Below are 20,904 nucleotides of genomic sequence, written 5' to 3' on the forward strand. Positions count from 1 at the left end.
TAACAAAAAAGACGGCATCATAAACAGTTGAGTTCATCAGGGCAGTGGTGGCAGCTCAGCCAGTGTGTGGTCTCCCTGGGACCTACTTGGTCGAGGGACTACTCTGCTCCGTCCAGCACTTCATGGCCAACACTTGGCCTGTACTTTAAGAGTCACAGTGATTAAAAAAAACATGGTTAAGACATTGAGGGCTAAGCGACGGCTCCTGGGGCCACTTAGCCATCGAGACTGTGAGGAGCAGCGTTATGCCCTTACCGTCATGTGCTAGGCAGATCACAGCAAACACATGAAATGATCTTTCTCCCTGTGCTGAATGGAGAAACAGCCTTTCAGCCAGATCATCAGGCGGCAGAACTCGAGGCACCAAGAGCACCATCACCTCTTGGTTTCTCATGGTCACACTGAAGCTACTTTTAATATAGGAAACAGAAAAGCATTTGTAGTGGGTCTTTTCAAACGCAGAACTGAAGCTGGGGAAAAGAAAAGCTTTCTCTAGCATCATAGTTTGCTCGGTTCTGTGTGGTACGACATGCCGCACTGCTTCCTCACCAACAGACGCCCAACTAGGGTTTTTCTCAGTGTGCTGGTTACAAGACATACGTAAAGACTTTATTCCTAAGATTTTTTTTAGTGGCCAGTAGAAGAAAGAAAAATTCGGAGGGAGGGAGGGAACCCAGCACCTTGTGTTCCCCTCACGTGGTAACAGCTGGAGGACTTGGCAGTGAGGTAGTAGCAACAATCCTCACCTAAGTAAAGGAATTCAAATAATCTATGTAATCTTTCCCTGGACACTGAAAACAGGCTGTCCTCCCAGATCTCCTGTTCCAACCACCCTCTCACGTGAAGCTTTATCTCGAGACAAGCTGAGAAGACAAACAGCTGCCCAGCTGAAGCACCTGCCAATGGCTGGTTTCTCAGGATGAGGATATAGAGACCTCACCAGAGGCCAGGCACCAACTGTTTTTGCTGAATTCATTAAGCATAATTTTTATAGAAAACTGAAGGACAAAGCAAATTGAAAGGATCACTGTTATAATAACTTTAATTTATCTTGCATTTTACATAAGTCTATGAACGATTTTAAAAAAGCACCGCCTTACCCCATCCCGTTTTTCTGACAGTTGTTAAAGTAGGCAATGAGTATGTCAACAGCTTGAGCATTGGCATCTTGCAAGGATTTCAGAGCAACCAGCCACACGCCAAAGAACCTGGCAGCTTTTCTATCTTGTTTTTTAATACAGTGGTAGGTCCACTCTGATGGTAAACCTGTCCAGCCAAATCTCCACAACACACTTTGCAAAATCGGTGGTGGCCAGCCAATTAGTTAGCTTTGGCACGGAGCTGTGCTCGCTTGCCTGTGACAGCCTGGAAGCCGGTTTTGATGCTGGCAACAGAGCATCGAGAATGACAAGTTTCGCACTGTAAGAAATAGAGTCGGGTGTCCTTTTGCAGGATTGTGTCCGGTGATCGGCACGTGTGACAGGTAACGTATTCCTCTGCAGGAAAAGCAACATACAGAATTACCTGGCGGCTGCAGTGAGCCAGAGGTTTCTTCCCTCTGAAACATCTTCTACCATGAACTCCACAAGCCCAGGCTGGCACCGAGACCAGGGAAAGCTTTAGCTTAACTTAGATATTCTAGGGATAAAAAGACACAAGCTGTTTGCTGTGATGCTTCAGGTACTAAACCAAGGTTTGAAAAAAGACTCCAAGGAGGCAGGGATGCTTGCCAGATGCCATTCCTGGTTCTATCTACAGGAGAGCCACTCAGAACTCATTAGCTTTCCTAGGTGGGAATACACCTGCCAATTTTAAGTGATTAGGAAGATGATAAAAGGCAGGCCAAGCCTGATTGCTAAGAGATTTCCCTGACTTGGCCTTCAGCCTAGAACCAAGCAGCATCCTTGATCTGCTGGGCCTTAAGGAATCAAAACCTTTCTTCTCTGTACCTGTAAGCAGCTACCAAGAGTAGTTGTCCCATCTTCCCATCATTTTCCCTCATCTTTGAAGGCGAAGGCCAGCCTTTCTAGCTTCATTAAAAAACCTGTAGATCTCCCCCAAAATACTATAGTCTGATTGAGAACATTTCAGAATGATGTAATTAAATTATACACTTACTGATATATCTTCTCAAAACATTTTCTATCTGTTTCTGTTGGAATCTTCCTTTGATTACAAGTTGATTATTACCATCTATAGAACCACTACGAGAGAAAAGAAAAGTATCTCCATTATTATTGTTTCCTGTAAGAAACCAAATTCCAGAGCCTATTTAAAATATATTCAATGGCATAGGACAAGTTCTAGGAGCAGTGTTACACTACCTGATTTTTCAGAATTTATTTTTAAGTAGTTGGTGCCTGATGACGTACTATTTCCTAACACTGAATCCAATTTCAACCAATTACATCTCCAGTGACATAATTAGATTTATGATTAAGTCTAACAAATTGATTCCTTAACTGTGTGTGATAGCTTATTCATCCAACAAGGGAAAAAAGACACTTCTACTGAATGTATAGCATGTACAAGGCAGTGAGGGGGGGTCTATATAAAAACAGGAAGGGAGGGCGCCTGGGTGGCTCAGTCTGTTAAGCGACTGCCTTCGGCTCAGGTCATGATCCTGGAGTCCCGGGATCGAGTCCCACGTCGGGCTCCCTGCTCAGCGGGGAGTCTGCTTCTCCCTCTGAACCTCCTCCCTCTCGTGCTCTCTGTCTCTCATTCTCTCTCTCGCAAATAAATAAATAAAATCTTAAAAAAAAAACCAGGAAGGGAACTATATCTTTAAAAATTCTAAGCACCAAATGTTTTGATTCAGTCATTGAGTTGATGAAAATATGCTAAAATGGGTTACAGTAATGGTTGTTCAACTATGTCAACATACTAAAAACCATTCGTACATTTCGATGTGTGAACTGTATCTCTATAAAGCTGTTACCAATAAAGAAGTACAGTTGAAATCACAGGTCGCATGTTGTCAGTGGTGCTGACGAGCACTTTTGATAAGGTAAAGCTTTGCCCTAGACGTTATCATGTTACAAATCACAAAGTCAAACAACAAAATTCAGCCAGGTAGCATTAAATTTATATTTGTTTTGCATCTCATAAAACTGACTTTTTAAAGAACCTCTCCTGTGATTCTCCTTTAACTATAAAGCTTTATTATCCTCCATGGACTGTAACCCTTAATCTCCAAGCTACGGTGATTCTAATGCTTGATGTAGGAAAATTTTTTCCATTCACTGTCAAAAGATACTGAATTTTCTCAACAACCCCATAATAGCCCACTGACCATAAGTTCACTGGTTACAACAATCCCACCTCTACAAAAACTAAATTATTCTGAGAAGTAGGACACCGCTAGTTTTTATTCCTTCATTAGTTTATGCAAGTTAAGAATAGTGTAACAAGTTTACATTTGAAACATTCTTCTACAACAGTCTACATATCTACCACTAGTCAAATAAATTACTCCTTAACCCCACAGTGAGTGTAGTCAGTTCCAACAAACTGAGTTTAAATAGGAAGACTTTTGAGTAGGAAGACAGCAAGACACCTTAGTTATCTCTATAAGCCTTTTAAGAGCTCAAGCTCTAGAGACAGGCAGAGCTGAGTTTACTATCTTGACTATGCTAGCTATGTGACCAACTCACTGTTTCCAAACCTGTAAGACGGGTAGTACTAATTTCCACTTACAGTTCATGGGACTATTATTAACGACTGAGACAGTACCCCTAAAAGTGCTTGGCACAGTACCTGGCATACAGCAGGCACTCAGTATGTGTTACTCACCATTATCATGCTCTAAGTCTAGGTTACTTATTTTTAAAGGGACTTTTGGATTCCTGGTACTTATGGTCATGCTCATTAGGATGGGCTCCGTGGGATACTGGTCTCCCTGAATGGGGATGGACTGGCTTGGTGCCTTCAACACGTGAGCCCTGAAGACAAGGAACTAATTATAGATCCCTTTTCAATGTTTTCAAATCCCATGCCATTTGTCAGCCTATTTCTTTGATAGCCTATTAACAATTTAGAAAATAAATTCTGACCTAAGAAAATGGTTTCCTCGGAAGTCTAATATTTGATCCATAAGACGACCCAAGAATTCTAATGACAGGAACACCAGCAGGCCTGTATGGATGAGCCACTTTTAACTCTGTTCCCTATTCCTAAGCAGCTAAGCTCTCAAACGATTTCCCTCCCTCACTGGCCTAAAAGTTCCTCTAATTAGCATTCTGTGAATGTTTTTTGTTTTTCTTTTTTTTTTTTTTTGTGAAAGTTTTTTCTAAGGTTGTTATGTTATGTACCCTTTTCAAGTTATGAGAAGTTCCTCTGAAACATCCAGTACTACTATCTATAATTGTATATAAGTGTGGATATAGCTTCTTACCTTGTACCCAATTCAGCCAATAAAAATGCAAGGAGATGTTTGGGCTGACGATGTAATCTAAAAAGAAAGTGAAATATATAAGCTTTATCCTTCACTGGAAATCTTACCGATTATCTAAAAAAAAACCATCCTGCTCATTGTTTTTATCTGTAATTACTCAACTATTTGGTGATTTTTAGTGCCTAGCTCATCAAACCCTGAAATAAAGATATAGATACCATTTATTTACATTTTACAGCCCATAAAGCAACATGTTATTTATAAATACATACATGTTGAGTAAATGTCTAGAAACATGTTCAGGAAAGGTAAACACCAACTTTAGAGGTTAACCTCTTTCTCTGAGAAGGAAGGTGAAAGAATCAGAAACAGATACATAGATGTCCTTGATTGTAACGGTAAAACCCTCTTTTTAAAGAAAAAAATCTGGGAGTGCCTGGGTGGCTCAGGATTAAGTGTCCGACTCTTGATTTCAGCTCAGGTCACGATCTCAGGGTTGTGAGACTGAGCCCCGCATCGAGCTCCCTGCTAGGCATGGAACCTGCTTGGGATTCTCCCTCTCCCTTTCTAAAAACATAAATAAAAAATAAAACCTTTAAAGAAGAAAAAGATCTGATGCACATGTGTCAACAGGTCAAAATACAAGAAACCTAGGCAATGGGACACTTGGCTGTTTGTTCTGCCAATCCCTATGTATTTCCTTTTTGAAAATCTTCATTACCAAAAAAAGGGGAACAATATATAGAGAAATACCTCATGGTACCACAAGAGCAGAAAAACTGAAAACAGCTTAAATATTCACAAGTGAGGAGCAGTTAAATAAGTTTTGGTACATCTATTCTATCCTGCTTTTAGAACAAGGCAGGTCTCTAAATACCCTCCCCTGCCAAAGTACACATAGGAAAAAGCAAATACAGAGCAATGCCATTCAGTATTTAAACTTTTTAATATTATTCACTTGGGGGGCATCTGGATGGCTTAATCAGTTAAGCATCTGACTCTTGCTTTCAGCTCACATCATGATCTCAGGGTCCTGGGATCAAGCCCCACATTGTCAGGGAGTCGGCTTCCCTTCTCCCTCTGCTTCTGCTCCTCTCCGCCGCATGCACACTCTTCTCTCTCTCTCTAAAACAAATCTTTTCTAAAAAATAATTCTATTTACTTGGCATTGTTTGAACTTGTTCCAATAACCAGGTACTACTACAATTTTAAAAGTTATTCTTTCCCAAAGTGTAGTAAGTGAGGGTTGGTGAAAATATAATAGAAAGGTAAACTCCTACATTGCTAGTGGGAGTATAAATTGGTAGGAGCTTTCTGGAAAGCAATTTGCCAACATCTGCCATGAAAATAACCCATTCCTTTTCACTTGGCAGTTCCATTTTGGGAATTTGCCCTAAGGCTCTATTCTGAGTTACTGTCAAGATACGTCTATTAGGATGTTTCCTAAAGCTTTGCCACTGATCATGAAAACTCGGAAGCAACCATATCCAACTAAGGAACTGTTAAAACGTGTTGCTACTCAAAACATTTCTGAAGACTACTTAATGACATGGGTAAAAGTTTTGTGATATATTAAGAGAAAATTCTGTTGAAAACCAGTATGATACTAATTTATTTAAAAATATCTACATGCACAATACTAAACATAAAAGTATTATGATTATCTCTTAATGGTGGACTTAGAGATGATTTTTCATTTTCTTTAGCATGTCTGTATTTTCTAGTTTTTCTACAGTAAGAATATACTACTGTTGTCATCAGCCAAAAGTCTAAAACCTTTTAAGTAATGCCTATAATGAAAACAAGTGATTATCTCAGGGTGGTAGAATTTATAGTGTTTATTCTCTTTTTTGTTCATCACTGTTTTGCCTTTTATCTGCAATAAGCATGTATCATTTATGAAACTGAGTAACAAAAAGTAGATAAATAAGGTCAGTTGCCCTAAAGAGCCTGTCAGAAAAGATGCAGCTGAGCTATGAGAAGTGCCAGGCCCAGAACATGACCTGGGGGTGAGATACACATGGGAGGTGATCATTAAGAAAGCTGAAATCTCATGGGGCGCCTGGGTGGCTCAGTTAAGTGTCTGCCTTTGGCTCAGGTCATGATCCCAGGGTCCTGGGATTGAGCCCCGCATCAGGCTCCCTGCTCAGCGGGAAGCCTGCTTCTCCCTCTCCCACTCCCCCTGCTTGTGTTCCCTCTCTCGCGGTCTTTCTCTGTCAAATAAATAAATAAAATCTTTAAAAAAAAAAAAAAAAAGAAAGAAAGCTAAAATCTCACGGACCAGGTCTTGGCAATGACCGTTCAAAGAAGAGGCACACCAAATAAAGCTGCTGTCCCGGAGTTCACATTTGCAGTTTGGCAGGCCCACCCCAGCCTAATGAGTTTTTCCACCTCCCTGGGCTCCCCAGGCTCCTGTCTGAGGACTACATTCAACCTCCTCCCTCTTCCCTCCCATCTGGTTAAGATCCACTCTCATGGGTCAGCATGAGTTGGCTTCTCTCACCTCTGGATGCCTGATAAAGCAAGCCCTGAGCCCTAGAACAGGAAGAACTGACAGACTTAAACTGTGACCTCCCTCAAACCAACCCCGACACTTGTGCAATCTTTCCTTCTACCTGCAACAAAGTGCACAATAAGGACATTTAACATAGCCCCCATGGAGTATCTGGTATTTGGGGTGGAGGACTCTCCATTAACCAACTTACAGTTTACAGATATCTGTAAAGTTGACAAAAGAAGTTTTCTTTGTTCCTACTCGGACAACCTGTGGAGGTTTCATGACAAATTTCCTTTTCTCTCCAGCAACCATATCTGGATTCTTTTCCCTCATAATGTTGAATACTCGATTCAGTAGCTATAGAGAAACAATTGGTATTCACATACATTCTTACTAATAGCAGCAGTATAAAATTCCCACTCACTCTGTTTTACCTTCAAGCAAAGCAAACATCACTTTTTGCTAAACAGTGCTCGCTTTAGCAGCACATACACACTTTTTGCTAAACACACACACTTATCACTACGTGTTCTGGCATTGCCTTAAGAGCAGGACTCAATTCTCAACCAGGATCTGGTCAATTAGGGATGCTCAGCAATACTCAGTTCAAAGTTGAATGAAGGAGCCCTACTAATTTTGCTGTTTCTAGGGAAAGTATGTGATACGTGGAAAAGTATGATTCAAGAAAGCCCAAATAAACTTGACTGGCCCTAAATTAGTCACCCCCTTCCTCTATACTGCTCTCTCAATTAAGGGGCTCCATGTCCTCAGAAGTTCATGGATTCAGATGGAACAGTGAATACCATTATGATTGCTGAACTCTGGGCATTTGAGGGTATCTGGCAACACTGCACTAATTCTGTGACCTCTCTGGGTCTGTTTCAGGATCTGTTCTTCAATGGCCCTTCCAATTCAGTATAAAGATCTTGCTCTTCAGGTGCGCCTGGGTAGCTCAGTCGGTTAAGCATCCGACTCTTGATTTTGACTCAGGTCATGATCTCAGGGTCATGAGATGGAGCCCGGGCTCCGCACTCAGCGGGGAGTCTGCTGGAGGTTCTCTTTCTCTCTGCCTCTCCGCCCCCCACACTGTGCATGCTCTCTCTCGTGCTCTCAAATATTAAAAAATAAGTAAATAAAGATCTTGCTCTTCTTTGAATTTGAGTGAACATCTTAGCCCTTTTTCATAACAGAATTTATCTTACCTCCTCATATGTGTAGTCTCTTTCTGAGCCCGCCCAAGCAGGACCTGTCTGGTTACTGAATGAGATACCATCATCTTTTTTGCTGTCTTCATCTTCTAAAGCTACAGATAATAAAGACCATAAGAATGAGGGGTAGGCAGTAACAAAGTGAGGGTGGGGGGCGGACACAGATCTAGAGAAATGAAAGCTTCAAAGACATTTGTCTTCCCTTCCGCATAAAAGCATCAAGGCTCACAACCAACCTAGTACTTCTTCAAGACAGGGATGTTACAACTTTCATAAATAACCCTTAACAGAGACCTCTCTAGGAATTTGTGGTAACAGACACACTGAATTATTTCTTGATTTAACAAACACAAGATAACATAATGCACTGGGATAATTAGACAAAAAAAGTCCAGATGTTTTGAAGTGCTTAAGAAACATCCACATCCATTAAAAAATCCATCTGCTAACTACACTAAAGTTCTCTAAAGAACTTTAGCACTTAGAATAAAACAGCACTTTTAACCAAAAAAAAAACCCATTTAAACAGTTACAGTTAGTGTAATCCCAACTGCCAAATTTTTCTCCATGAAATCTTGAACTGTCATTATCAAGTTAGATACCCTTTCCTTTCAGTTTCCATTATCAGGCACTGGAAATAAGGAGAAGGGAAAAATAAGAAAGGTCATCAAAGAGACCAGGCCAAAGTTTTGAGTAACCTAGAAATGAGCTGCTGAGCCCCAATATTACCTTCATCTTTCTCTAGTATTTCATCCTCATCTGGGAACTTAACATTCTTCTTTTTCTTCTTTTTATTGCCAAGCATAATGTCAAGGTCATCCTCTGGTTCAGCTGGTTCTTGAATATCACTTTCAATCTTAAGATCCTAAGAAATTGAGATAAGAATCAACATTTTGATACTAGGACTATTTTTTTTAAATGACATGGCTGACATCATTTTGGAGGAAAACATATTCACAATTGAAGTTATAGATAAGCAATGTCTCTCACAAGTGAACCAAACTGGCTTAGAAAGTCTGTCATTTAGGGGCACCTGGGTGGCTGAGTCAGTTAAGCATCTTACTTCAGCCTAGGTCATGATCTCGGGGTTCTAGTATCGAGCCCTGCGTCAGGCTCTGTGCTCAGTGTGGAGTCTGCTTCTCCCTCTCCCTCTGCCCCTCTCCCCACTTGTGCCCTCTCTCAAATAAATAAAATCTTTAAAAAACAAATAAATAAGGGCACCTGGTTGGCTCAGTCATTAAGCGTCTGCCTTCGGCTCAGGTCATGATCCCAGAGTCCTGGGATCAAGCCCTGCATTGGGGTCTCAGCAGAAGGCCTACTTCTCCTCTCTCCCACTCCCCCTGCTTGTGTTCCCTCTCTCGCTGTCTGTCAAATAAATAAAATCTTTAAAAAAAATAAAAATAAAAACCAAATAAATAGGGGCGCCTGGGTGGATCAGTCAGTTAAGCGTCTGCCTTTGGCTCAGGTCATGATCTCAGGGTCCTGGGATGGAGCCTCGCATCTGGCTCCCTGCTCAGCGGGGACTCTGCTTCTCCTTCTCTCTCTGTGCTCTCTCTCTTGCTCACTCTCAAATAAATAAATAAAATCTTAAAAAAAAAAATTAAAAATAAAGTCTGTCATTTAAACTGGAAGTTCTTTAAGATACCTTGTTTTTTAGAGGCTCCACACCCAATGTGGGGCTTGAACTCACAACCCTGAGATCAAGAGTCACATGTTCTCCTGAGTCAGCCAGGCATCCCTCTTTAAGACACTTTTGTGGCATCTTTTCCTTTATTTTATCCATCAGCCTTGAGATCTTGTAATTATTGCCCATGTTTCCAAACCAGGCCACTGTCATAATCACCTGCGAATCTTTAAAAGATTCCTGTATCAGGGCATCTCAGTGACACAGTTGGTTGAGCATCTGACTCTTGGTTTCGGCTCAGGTTGTGATCTTGGGGTCGTGAGATCGAGCCCTGCACTGGGATGTGCACTCAGTGCAGAGTCTGCTTGAGATTTTCTCTCTCTCCCTCTGTCCCTCCCGCTCATGTGGTCTCTCTCTTTCACTAAAACAAATAAAATCTTAAGGAAAAAAAAAGAAAGATTCCTGTATCTTTTGGTTGACAATCTTTAGCAGGAACAGGGTTTAGGAGTATTTTAAAGAAGTTTCTAAGTATTCTGATGCAATCAATGGGAGCCATTTTTCCTCCTGACACCAAATACATGTTTTTTTCCCACAGCTATTGTCCAACTCTCTGACACTAACTAGGTGACCTACGATTCAATTCAATTCTGACACTACTCAGACTCAGTGACAGATTCCACAGGTTTAATGGCTCAGTCTCACAAGATTGTCCCAAGCACAGGGTCCCCATGTCTTACCCACACTTAGTCTGACTTGACTACAAATTCAGAACACCGCCCCCCCATTTAATAATCTGCTAGAACGACTCAGACTCAGAAAAACACTTAACTATTACCAGTTTATGATAAGGATACAATTCAGTAACAGCCAAAAGGAAGAGATGCATAGAGCAAAAAAAAGGGGGGGGGAGGGAGGCAGGTGCAGAGCCTTCTCTGGTTATACCACTCGCCCAACAGTTAGTGTTCACTAACCCTGAAGCTCTCTAACCCCCGCCGTTGAAGGGTTTTTATGGAGGTTTCATTATGTAGGCAGGATTAAATCATTGCCCATTGGTGGCTGAACTCAATCTCCAGTCCCTTTCCCTGGAGGAGTGTGAATGTGAAAGTTCCAATCCTCTCATCACAGCTTAATCTTTCTGACAACCAGTCCCCCACCCTAAAGCTATCCAGGGGCTCCCAGCCACTAGTCATCTCTAAAAACGATACTTTTATCACTCCAGAGATGCCACGGGTTTTAGAAGCTGTGTGCCAGGAACTGGGGACAAAGACCAAATATTTATTTATTTTTTTTTAAAAAAGATTTTATTTATTTATTTGAGAGAGAGAGTGAGAGAGAGAGAGAGAGAGAGCACAAGAGGGGGGAGCGGGAGAGGGAGAAGCAGGCTCCCTGCCGAGCAGGGAGCCCGATGCGGGACTCGATCCAGGGACTCCAGGATCATGACCTGAGCCGAAGGCAGTCGCTTAACCAACTGAGCCACCCAGGCGCCCTATTTATTTTTTAATTATGCCACAGTCAGTTGGCACCAGATTGTGAAGAGGTCTTTGGGCATCATTTCAACAGATGACATCATGAAAGAGGGAAAAGGCAGAATCCAGAGAATTACAGTCACCTGATGAATGGTTGGAGACAAGGTACAGCTTGATCCTAAGATTGGCTGCTATAGTTATGGATGTAAACAGGGCATTAGAAATGAGTCATACACACCCCAGAAGATCAGAAAAGGCCAGTCTCAGTCTCTAGTCTTCTAATGTCTCCATCCTTTTCACCAGCTTATCCGGCTTCCTACCCTCAAGTATGCTGTCAATATTACCTTATCAACATCTATTTTTATATGCCTACATCCTGAAAAACTCTGACATTGGCCACTGTAATTTCATAAATCTTAGCAGAAAAACTGGAATAGCTGGGAGTATGACACTCAGCCTTGAGATCCCAAATCCAGCTATGTAGCCTCAATGCCACATTTGGCCATCAAAAACCAATCAGCTCATGTGTAGTAGCTGAATAACACATACATGAGAAAGCAGATATTTAGTCTCTAAAATGACAGTCATTAAACGAGAAACTTAGATATACTGATACAAATTAGCACACAACAGCTAATTTCTAGTCCTATACTATTTACTTCATTCCAGCCAGATCTACTTCCAAACTGAGGCAAAGACCCAGTGAAACAAAGAAAACGGCAGAGTGTTTTTCAAGATTTTTCAAAAGCCCTGTGATGGTCTGAAAATTCAGGTGGACGAGTAACCCAACACCCAGAATCTTAAAAACACTTTAGTTTTGAGTTAAACTCCTTGCCTTGCCTGATGAAGATACTTGTAATAACAAGCTATGTTATGCCTTCAATAGTAGAGAAAAAAGTATTTAAACACTTAGTAGGAGCAGAGCTTATAAGTGACTCTTCAGGACAAAAGCTACTAGAGGAACTGACCAACAAAACCTTGTTAACCAAGACCTTCTGTAGCACATCTGGTATGTCACCTTGTTACCCAGGATAGGATATTTAAACTTCTTCTGTTCAGTATAATCTGAATATTTCTTTCACAGTTTCCCTACAACAGTAGGAAGAGAAGAGAATCCCCAAACAGGGAGAGAATAGGTAAATCCAGGTAAAATCATCTTGTTCTAAAGGAGTCTAAATTATTCCTGAACTAAAATAATCTCTGAAAAGGAAAAATATCTTATTCATTTCAGTACCTTAGCAATTAGCACACAATGCCTGACTCACTGTAATTACCAATACATATTTGCTGAATTAACCAAGCTATCAAAATTGTGACATTGTTTCCAAAACTGAACAAATTACTGTATACATTTCCTATTACATGTGAGACACACCTTATTTACTTGAGTTTGAGCAAATAAACTATTTACCAAAGAAAAATTGGGGTAGAAAGCATAAAACGGGACACTTAATACATGTGTATGTGTGTTCTCATGCTTGCTCCTTCTCACTTGTATATACATAAAATTGCTATTACCCTGGATTTTTGAAATAGATGTGTGGGCTCTGCTCAGGATTCCTGGACAGGGTCTTTAAAATAGTAGCTCTAAATAAGGGAATAACAGACTTGCAGCTCCTTCTTGATCCATCCTCCTACTATTTACCCACCTACCCACCTATTTACCCATCCTTGTTCAGAAGAATTTTGAGATATTTATATTGGAAACTGATCCAGTAACAAGGTAATCACAGGGCCTCATGTCCCTAAAAGACAAAAGAACCCCAAAATACCAGCCTAAATGCTCCTGTTCTCCTACAGGCCATAAAATCATCAGCCACCAACCATCACAAGCTGGGGTTCATTTTTTGCTGCTTAAAGGAACATGCGTAAGTTTGTATCTTCAACATGCTACCAAAAGTCTAACAGAAGAAACCATACGGGGCGCCTGGGTGACTCAGTTGTTAAGCGTCTGCCTTTGGCTCAGGTCATGATCCTGGGGTCCTGGGATCGAGCCCCACATCGGGCTCCCTGCTCAGCCAGGAGCCTGCTTCTCCCTTTCCCACTCCCCCTGCTTGTGTTCCCTCTCTCACTGTGTCTCTGTCAAATAAATAAATAAAATCTTAAAAAAAAAAAAAAAAGAAGAAACCATATGAACATATGCTCCACAGGATTTCTCATTTACAGAAATAGCTCTCCTCAGCCAATCTCAGTGTGGTTAATGACCAAGGGCATTTTGTAATCATCTTAATGGCACTGCAATACAATGTGTAAAACTCAACTTATATTCCTTTAAACTGTTTAATCCCTTTAAGATACCTAGTCAGACACACTCCCAAGAAAATGACCTTAACACTGATCAAGTACTTAATAACAAAAGCAAAGCTATTGAGACAAGACAAAAAGAAACATCAGCTATTAGCAACCTTTCGAGAGGTCAAATTTTACCTTCAATAAGAAAGCAATACTACCTTTACACCTTCTTCAGCTTCATCAATATCAAATATCTTTTTTGTTTTTTTCTTCTTTTTCTTCTGATTAAAGAAGTTCAAGTCATCTAAATCATCAGAAGCATCTAAAAAGACAGATAATTAAGAGTATTAACAACTAGCAGAAAGTACAGCACAAACAGAGTTAAACCAACATTTCAGCTATTGATTAGTCAAGTCACCAGAACAGAGAGACTGGATATTAGTTAGTACAGTGGTATCTCTACAACCTAAGGTTATGGTTCTGAAAAACTCAATGGCAGGTCAAGTCAAAGCTTTGTAGGAAAATCCTGGTTAGGGGACCATGTTGGGAATATTTACTTAGTAATCTGACCATACCATGCCTCATTATTCTTATGGCAAAGTCAGAGTTCTAACACAATTTCTAAGGGTCTCTAGTTTTCTCTCTCCATTTCTGCCTACCCTCTCATCTACCAACCCTTAATTTCTGGTTCCAGTCCAACTAAACTACTTCCACTTCTTAGTGTAGTGTGTGTGGTCTCTTACCTAAGCCTCCTGTCGGCCCTCTCATATTGCACTTATCTTCATCTCACTGGATCTTGGTTAGAAGTAACTACCACCAAGAAGCCTTCTCTAAGCCTATCCCCCAACTGGGTTTTAAGTGCCCCCCTAAGTGTCTTGAAAGAACCTTCTGTTACTCCAACAAAGGTACTTACTGGCTTACCTATCTCCCTACTGGCTACTAAGGTGCTATACTTTTTTCATCTAAATCCTACTGGTTAGCTCATTGTTACTAAAATCAATCAACAAAGGGCCTTATAAAGTATATGACATTTGTTAAAAAAAGGCTACAATTTGAAACTTTATCCACCATTAGTAATAATGGGTTTATTCAATAAGTCTTCCACTTGTCCTGCCCTATTGTACACTAAGAATATTTTAGGATCCCTCTGCTACAAAGTTTTTCAAGGAGCTGTTTATGAATTCATTTTGTCTTATTACAAGAATGTCTTACTTTTCACGTTTTTTTAAAAACATGTACAAGATGCTTAGCACATGCTAGATTAGATGCTCAACGACTGTCAGTTCTCCCCATCGCCAGCAGTGTCTTATGTTCACTAGACATGAATCATGTTTATTGCATCACTTATTTCTAGTAATCAAATGGTGTCTATGTTAGAGCACAAGAGGGAATAACTAACGCTGGTGTCTAAATCCAAACATTTTAGGCTATAATTTTAATCTTTTTATAGATTCTCAGGTTTGCTAAGATACAAAACTGCCTATTTTGCTCCAATGTCTTTCTGCCTACACTCAAATACAACTACAGTTAAAACTGGAAGAGACCTGACAGGTTAGACTGGAAAAACCAGGCCTGAAATGATGAGGTTTTGTCATCTCTGCAACTTGTGGATTTGGTAGGAATTTCTCTGGAACAAGTCTATCAGAAATCTGGCAAGATCCAGTGCACACAACATACTGATAGCCTCAACTTCACTTACCAGGCTGAGAGGTCACTGTGCACAAAATCCAAAACACTCACAGAAGAGAATCAGGTCTCATAGGACATCACTGACTCTTTCATATCTACAACTCACCCTTTTTCCTACTGTCCTCTTCATCAGCTTCTACATCTTTATCCTCAGTTGGCTCTGGTTCTACTTCTTTTGTTTCTGAGGACTGGGTTTCTTCTGTCTGGGCATCCCCTTCCTCATCTAACATAAAAGGCTTCTTCTTCTTCTTTTTCTTCTTGCTCATAGTAGGATCAAAAATCATCTGTTTAAAAAAAGAAAAAGCAACCAAGTGATTGTTTTTAAAGACACTCACATTCCAAATGTTGTATACTCAAAAAGTATACGCTTGAAAGTACAATAGATGGTGCATTAAAGTACCAAAAAGAATTTTACAAACACAAACAAAAAGTCCATCCAACAACCTTCCCTTATTAGTAAAGGGGTGGGGGAGGGGTATGGTTCGGAAACACATGCACGTGTCTTGAAATTTGTAAATTCTACAAGATACTGCAACTTCACTTTTAAATTTCACAAGCAAATTTGGAGACTTTATTTACGGCTGGTAACCTGGGGTTGCTATGCCAGGAGACCTGACCTGATAAAAAATTAAAACAAGAACTGCCCCCCCCCCCCCCAGTTCAGACAAATCTTTAAGAAAATCCATCAGCAACCCTTCCTATAGCAAATCTCTGAGTAAGAGAAACTTCCATACCACCTTTTATTTTGCTTTTTGTTTCCGGAACATTAAGTTTTCTTAGTTATTTTAAATCTAATGTCCACTAGAGAGTAAGTGAAAAACTGAACTAATTTATAAACAACTTGTGCACACTGATCTCTTGGAAAAAAATATCGATCATTATTTTAGACACAACAGTTTAACAACATATAGAATAGATGCCTGGTACAATGTAAAGAGGTCTTTGAAGTCAAGCAGAATTGGATTCAAGTCCCAAGTATTTTTCTCTACGCCCTTACCAATCTTTGTCCAAATTCTACCATGCTTAAATTTAGGATTTTGCCCAATGATCTGAGTGACAGAGAAGTATTTGAAAGCACAAGTCTGGAGTCCAACTGACTGAATTCAAATCCACTCTGGCACTTACTTGTGTTACTCCAGATAAATTCTTGCCTCATTTATAAAATGGAGATTAGTAGTGGAACCAAAAACAAACCTAATAATGTTATTGGGAGGATTAAATGAGTAATTAAATATAAAACACTTCGCACAGTGCCTGGCACAAAAGTACTCAATGAATGTTAGCAATTATTATAATTTATGTAATGCTTTATAGTTCTGACAAAGCATGATATCTCTTGATTCCTATCACTGAAATTTCATCAACTCAGGTTGATTAAATTTCCAAGACGTATCTTGAAACTCTCAAAAAAAATTCCCCAAATTGATTCCAATTTACTTACATCTCTTTATGACCCAAGTACATTAGAGAAATTGAGCTACACTGAAACCAAACTAGGGTCTGTAATAAGGTAGGGTAGATATCGTCCTCACCCAATAAAGAAGGCTCTGCAAAACATTCTGGAAATTGATACAGCCTCATTTCAAAGATTTCCTCTGCCACCCTCACAAAGATTTAATTGTGTAGCAAATGAGTAATTCTGAAATGCAGTCAGTCTGAAGAACATTACTGAGCAAACTTAAAGAAGATATAAAAAATAAATAAAGAAAAAATAAAATAGGAGAAACAGGAGGAAGTTCCCCATGGCTAATCTATTAGGTCCTGGGTCACTGTACATGGAATGTTGCGATCTATTCCAGGGAGGTATCCAGTTTATCCTCATTTACTGAAAACGGAGATTTGGCAAAAGGACAGCATACTAGGCACTAGAAATTTGGTTGTCTGGCAGGGCTTACAATTTATTGCATTCTTCCCCAAGTATCAAGTTCCCTGGAATATTAATTATCTTTTAACTATTATTCAGCAAGACAGACCAAAGATAGGAGGGATTCTTAAATCAGAGGACAGCACCACAGTTGTCTTCTTACCCTCTGAATAGCATTTATACTTAAGTGTACAGGCAAACAGTTTGCTTATAGCCTTGTAAAGAGTAATAAACATGCAGGAATTATATACTGAAGTAATTACATCTCTCTCAGTTACTGTCTCTGGATACTTAACACATAAAGTCAGTGCCTCATATACTCAAACCACATAGGAAAGTAGAGTTTAAATATAAGGAAACCAGGGATCCCAAAGTGGTGCCCAGAGCAGGACTCCTCCAAAATACAAGGCCATGTCAGTCCTGAGTAAAAAAAATGATTTTGCCTTTTTTTTTTTTTTTAAAGATTTTCATGTCTGACTTACAAATTATTACATTCAAAATGTTTTATGAGACTAGTTTGGTTTGAGAAGCAAATAGTTGCTGACAGTACACTTAGGAAAAACCACAGACTCTCTTGAGCTTTTTTTTTTTTTTAAGTCCACAACAAAGCTTTCAAAAACAGCTTCCCACTTTCAACTTTCCAGGTTGGGTTGGGTTGGAGAATGCTAAAATGCTTCATGAAAGTGGTAACCTACTCTCATCCATCAGAATTTACCCAAGATAACTTTATGGCCACACCACACCCAGGAGGCAAGTGTTAGTTACAGAAGAACCTAGAGAAGCAAGGTGAGAACAAATGCTAAATATTGTCATCCGTGGGTGATGGGATCCTGGGAGATTTTTATTTCTTTGTATTCTTCTGTGCTTTGTAAACTCTGTACAACACACATTCCATTTTTTTTTTTTTTAAAGATTTTATTTATTTGAGAGAGAAAATGAGGGAGAGAGAGCATGGGAAAGGGGAGGGTCAGCTGGAGAAGCAGACTCCCTGCTGAGCAGGGAGCCCGATGTGGGACTCTGTGGGACTCAACCCCGTCCTCGGGACTCCAGGATCATGACCTGAGCTGAAGGCAGTCGTTTAACCAACTGAGCCACCGAGGCGCCCCACACACATTCCATTTTTAATCAGAAACTTTTTTTAAGTTTAAAGCTTCTTTTGTAAAACATCCTACCATGTTGTGTGAAAACCTAATGGTTCTGACACCCTGTAAATGGGGCCTAGTAATAAGCAGTAATCTTAGCTACTGATAGCACTAAAAAAAATGGTCTGAAAAATAATGAATGCCTGCAGATTAGGATATTTTTCCAGAATTCTATAACACTGCTTTTTAAAGGTCATGGTGTTCCACTAGGTTAAAAAAAGTTATATTTTGGTGAGTTTCTGGCTTACTTACTAGGTTTTAAAAGAAATGTATGCAGTTTATTTTATATCAATTATACATCAATAAAGTGTTTAAAGAAAGAAGGAAATGTGAAGAAAATAGGGAAAAAAACAGGTTCTTTAACCCTCTATCCTAGCCCAGAACTTCTACTCTTGGGGAGACCCTGGCGGTTTATAAATAATTTCCATGAACAACTTTTCACTTGATCCTTGCATGTCTGTAAAGTAGTCAGAAGTTAAAGACTGGCCTAAGAATACTAATCTAGTCAATAGTACTAGAGGAACCAGACCCTGCACATACCTCCAGAGTTGAAGCCAAAGGCTGAGTTTCTAGTCCCACTAACTTGCTGTGTGATCTTGGGCAAGTTAACCTTCCTAGGCCCTAGTTTCCTGCCTATAAAATGAAGTTGGACTGGTAGACCTGTGAAGCGTTAAGCTGCTTACTACTTTACTGGCTTCCAAAGCCCTCTGCTGGAATGCTGGTTCTGCCATTTTTTGCTGGCAAAATCTTGTTCACCCTTCAATAATTTATTCACATTCCACTTCCTTCAAAACTTGATCCCACTGCTAAAACTGAATCCTCCAGCTCCCCAAATCGCTATGTTGAAATGGCCCTATTTCTTCTCCTGTAGCTACTAGTAGATCTCTTAACTCCCTTACAACACTTGTACTTTACCATAAACCCCATACACAGAATAGTACCCCACAGACCTACATAGGCACTGTTAAAGTTTATGAAAAGCTGAGAAAATGGGTAGAAAAGAAACAAGCATGAAACACTGCCACTCTCAGAACTTCTGAAATACAGTGGCCAGAGCAATGTCTTGGAGTTCAGAGCATGACCTCCAAGCAAGAACCACCTACTTCATTTAGACTCCGTTTATCTAACAGAGCAAGAGCTTCCCAGTTACCTAGATGGAGGCAATACTGCACAGATCTGGAATTCTACTACTGGCTCCGCCACTTACTATTTAACCATGGGCATCATACAACTCTCTAAGCCTCAGTTCTCTCATCTCTAAAATGGGCATAACAACAATGATACCAATTTTACATAGTTATTGTGAAAATCAAATGTGAGACTGGAGTTGCCTCCTCCAGAATAAAGTCCAAATTCCTTAATTTGGTCTTCAAATCCCTCCAGGAATTAGCCACCACTTACATCTCAATGGAATTAACTCTAAGCAAACTGGAGAATATCCTTTCCGTGAGCACATGTACTTGCCTTCTTAACCACTCCCTCTACCCTGTGATCAGGCCTTTCCACTACTGTGGAAATTCTAAGCATCGTTCAGGGTCTACCTAAAAAAACCAACGCTCGAGGAAGCCTAGATTTTTTTCCTCCTCCTCCTCCTCTCCAAGGCGCTATAGGCCAAGCACCCCAATATTTACAAAGTGAATTATAAATTCAAGAGCTTTTTTTTTTTTTGGCGGGGAGACCTGGCCGGTAAGCTGTAGCTTTCCCTCAGTCAATACTTACGGCACTTAAATGAAATTTCATTTTAAGCCGTTTGATTTTACATGAACGGGTACAAATCTGGCTAAAAAGGATTTGAGAAAATTTGCTGAAGTACAAGCACGACGGTGGAAAAAGATCCAGCCAGCTTCGCAGCCCGATCTTCCCGCTCACGTCGCTGTGAGCTCTCTGTTCAGGGAGGCTCAGGGACTCCCGCCCTAAAACTTTCCGAGGTGAGTCACTTTTTGAGGCTGAAGGGTCTTTTCCTCCGTCCTATCTCCCTCACCCCTATAATGCTCAAGATGAGAATAAGGGCGGATACCGGCCAGGACAAGCCAGCCTGCAAAGTTGAACGAGGGCGCTCCGCCGGAGCTGAGGGAGGCTCCTTTCACCACTCCGGCGCCCAGCGAGGAGAGTTGGAGACGCACTGTCAAATCGAAAGGAATGCAGGGGTCGGCAGCCCCAATCTCGTTCTTTTGGGGCATTACCCGGGCATTCAAGCCCCCTTCTGGGAGGGCGGCTCAACGAGCTCAAAATTCCGGAAACGCCGGCCACAGGAGGACGTAGGCCTCGGCGCCGCCACCCTGAGGAGAGCCGGGCGCGACCAGGCCCGCGGCTCCGAAGTCCTCACCGGCTCTATCGCTCCCAGCCGCTTAGGCCCGGGGGCCCCACATGGCGGCGGCCGGCCGCTAGGCCGCAGACCCGGTCTCCCACACCGGGGTGGGTTAGACTCTCCGCCTCAGTCCTTCGCCCTAGAACCAGGCTCAGGCCCTCACCTCGTCCCCGGACATGGCTGCGGCTCGAGTGGGCTCGGCACGGACGGGAAGTCGGACGGGTCAGCCCCAGGCCCCGCGGGCTGCACTGCTCCTACCGACACTGCTCCTACCACCGCACTAGGCTCTTGCATCAGCTAAAGGGAACGACACCCCGCCCTCTCCTCCCAGGCGTTGGAAATACGCCTGCGCAGAGCCTGCCAAGGCGCAGGCGCACGGAGGAACCGCTCTGGAGCGCTCCGTCTGGCGCGAGTTACCAGGGGACGGCGCGGCGGCAGGCAAGCCGGGACTTGTAGTCCGCCCAGAAGAGGCGGGCACTTA

General features: G+C 41.2%; 1 protein-coding gene across 3 annotated transcripts; it reads right to left on the reverse strand.

The window, feature by feature from the left end:
* Nucleotides 1-1,015: 1,015 nt before the first annotated feature.
* Nucleotides 1,016-20,796, reverse strand: EIF2S2 (eukaryotic translation initiation factor 2 subunit beta). Of its 3 annotated transcripts, none has more exons than XM_035006138.1 (9): nt 20,587-20,796; nt 15,216-15,393; nt 13,639-13,742; nt 8,828-8,963; nt 8,093-8,193; nt 7,099-7,247; nt 4,394-4,450; nt 2,119-2,204; nt 1,016-1,496 (listed from the first exon to the last, which is right to left on the reverse strand). In XM_035006138.1, exons 1-9 carry the CDS (start codon nt 20,599-20,601, stop codon nt 1,321-1,323), a joined length of 1,002 nt encoding a protein of 333 aa, XP_034862029.1. In that variant the 5' UTR covers nt 20,602-20,796; the 3' UTR covers nt 1,016-1,320. The 3 variants fall into 3 exon arrangements, with proteins under 3 accessions (XP_034862029.1, XP_034862028.1, XP_034862030.1); XM_035006137.1 differs by lacking the exon at nt 20,587-20,796 and adding an exon at nt 19,835-20,257; XM_035006139.1 differs by lacking the exons at nt 1,016-1,496; nt 20,587-20,796 and adding exons at nt 1,503-1,638; nt 19,835-20,532.
* Nucleotides 20,797-20,904: the final 108 nt, after the last annotated feature.

The sequence above is a fragment of the Mirounga leonina genome, unplaced genomic scaffold (assembly GCF_011800145.1).
Source record: "Mirounga leonina isolate KUSES-001 unplaced genomic scaffold, KU_Mleo_1.0 Mir_150, whole genome shotgun sequence".
NCBI classification, from domain to species: Eukaryota; Metazoa; Chordata; class Mammalia; order Carnivora; family Phocidae; genus Mirounga; species Mirounga leonina.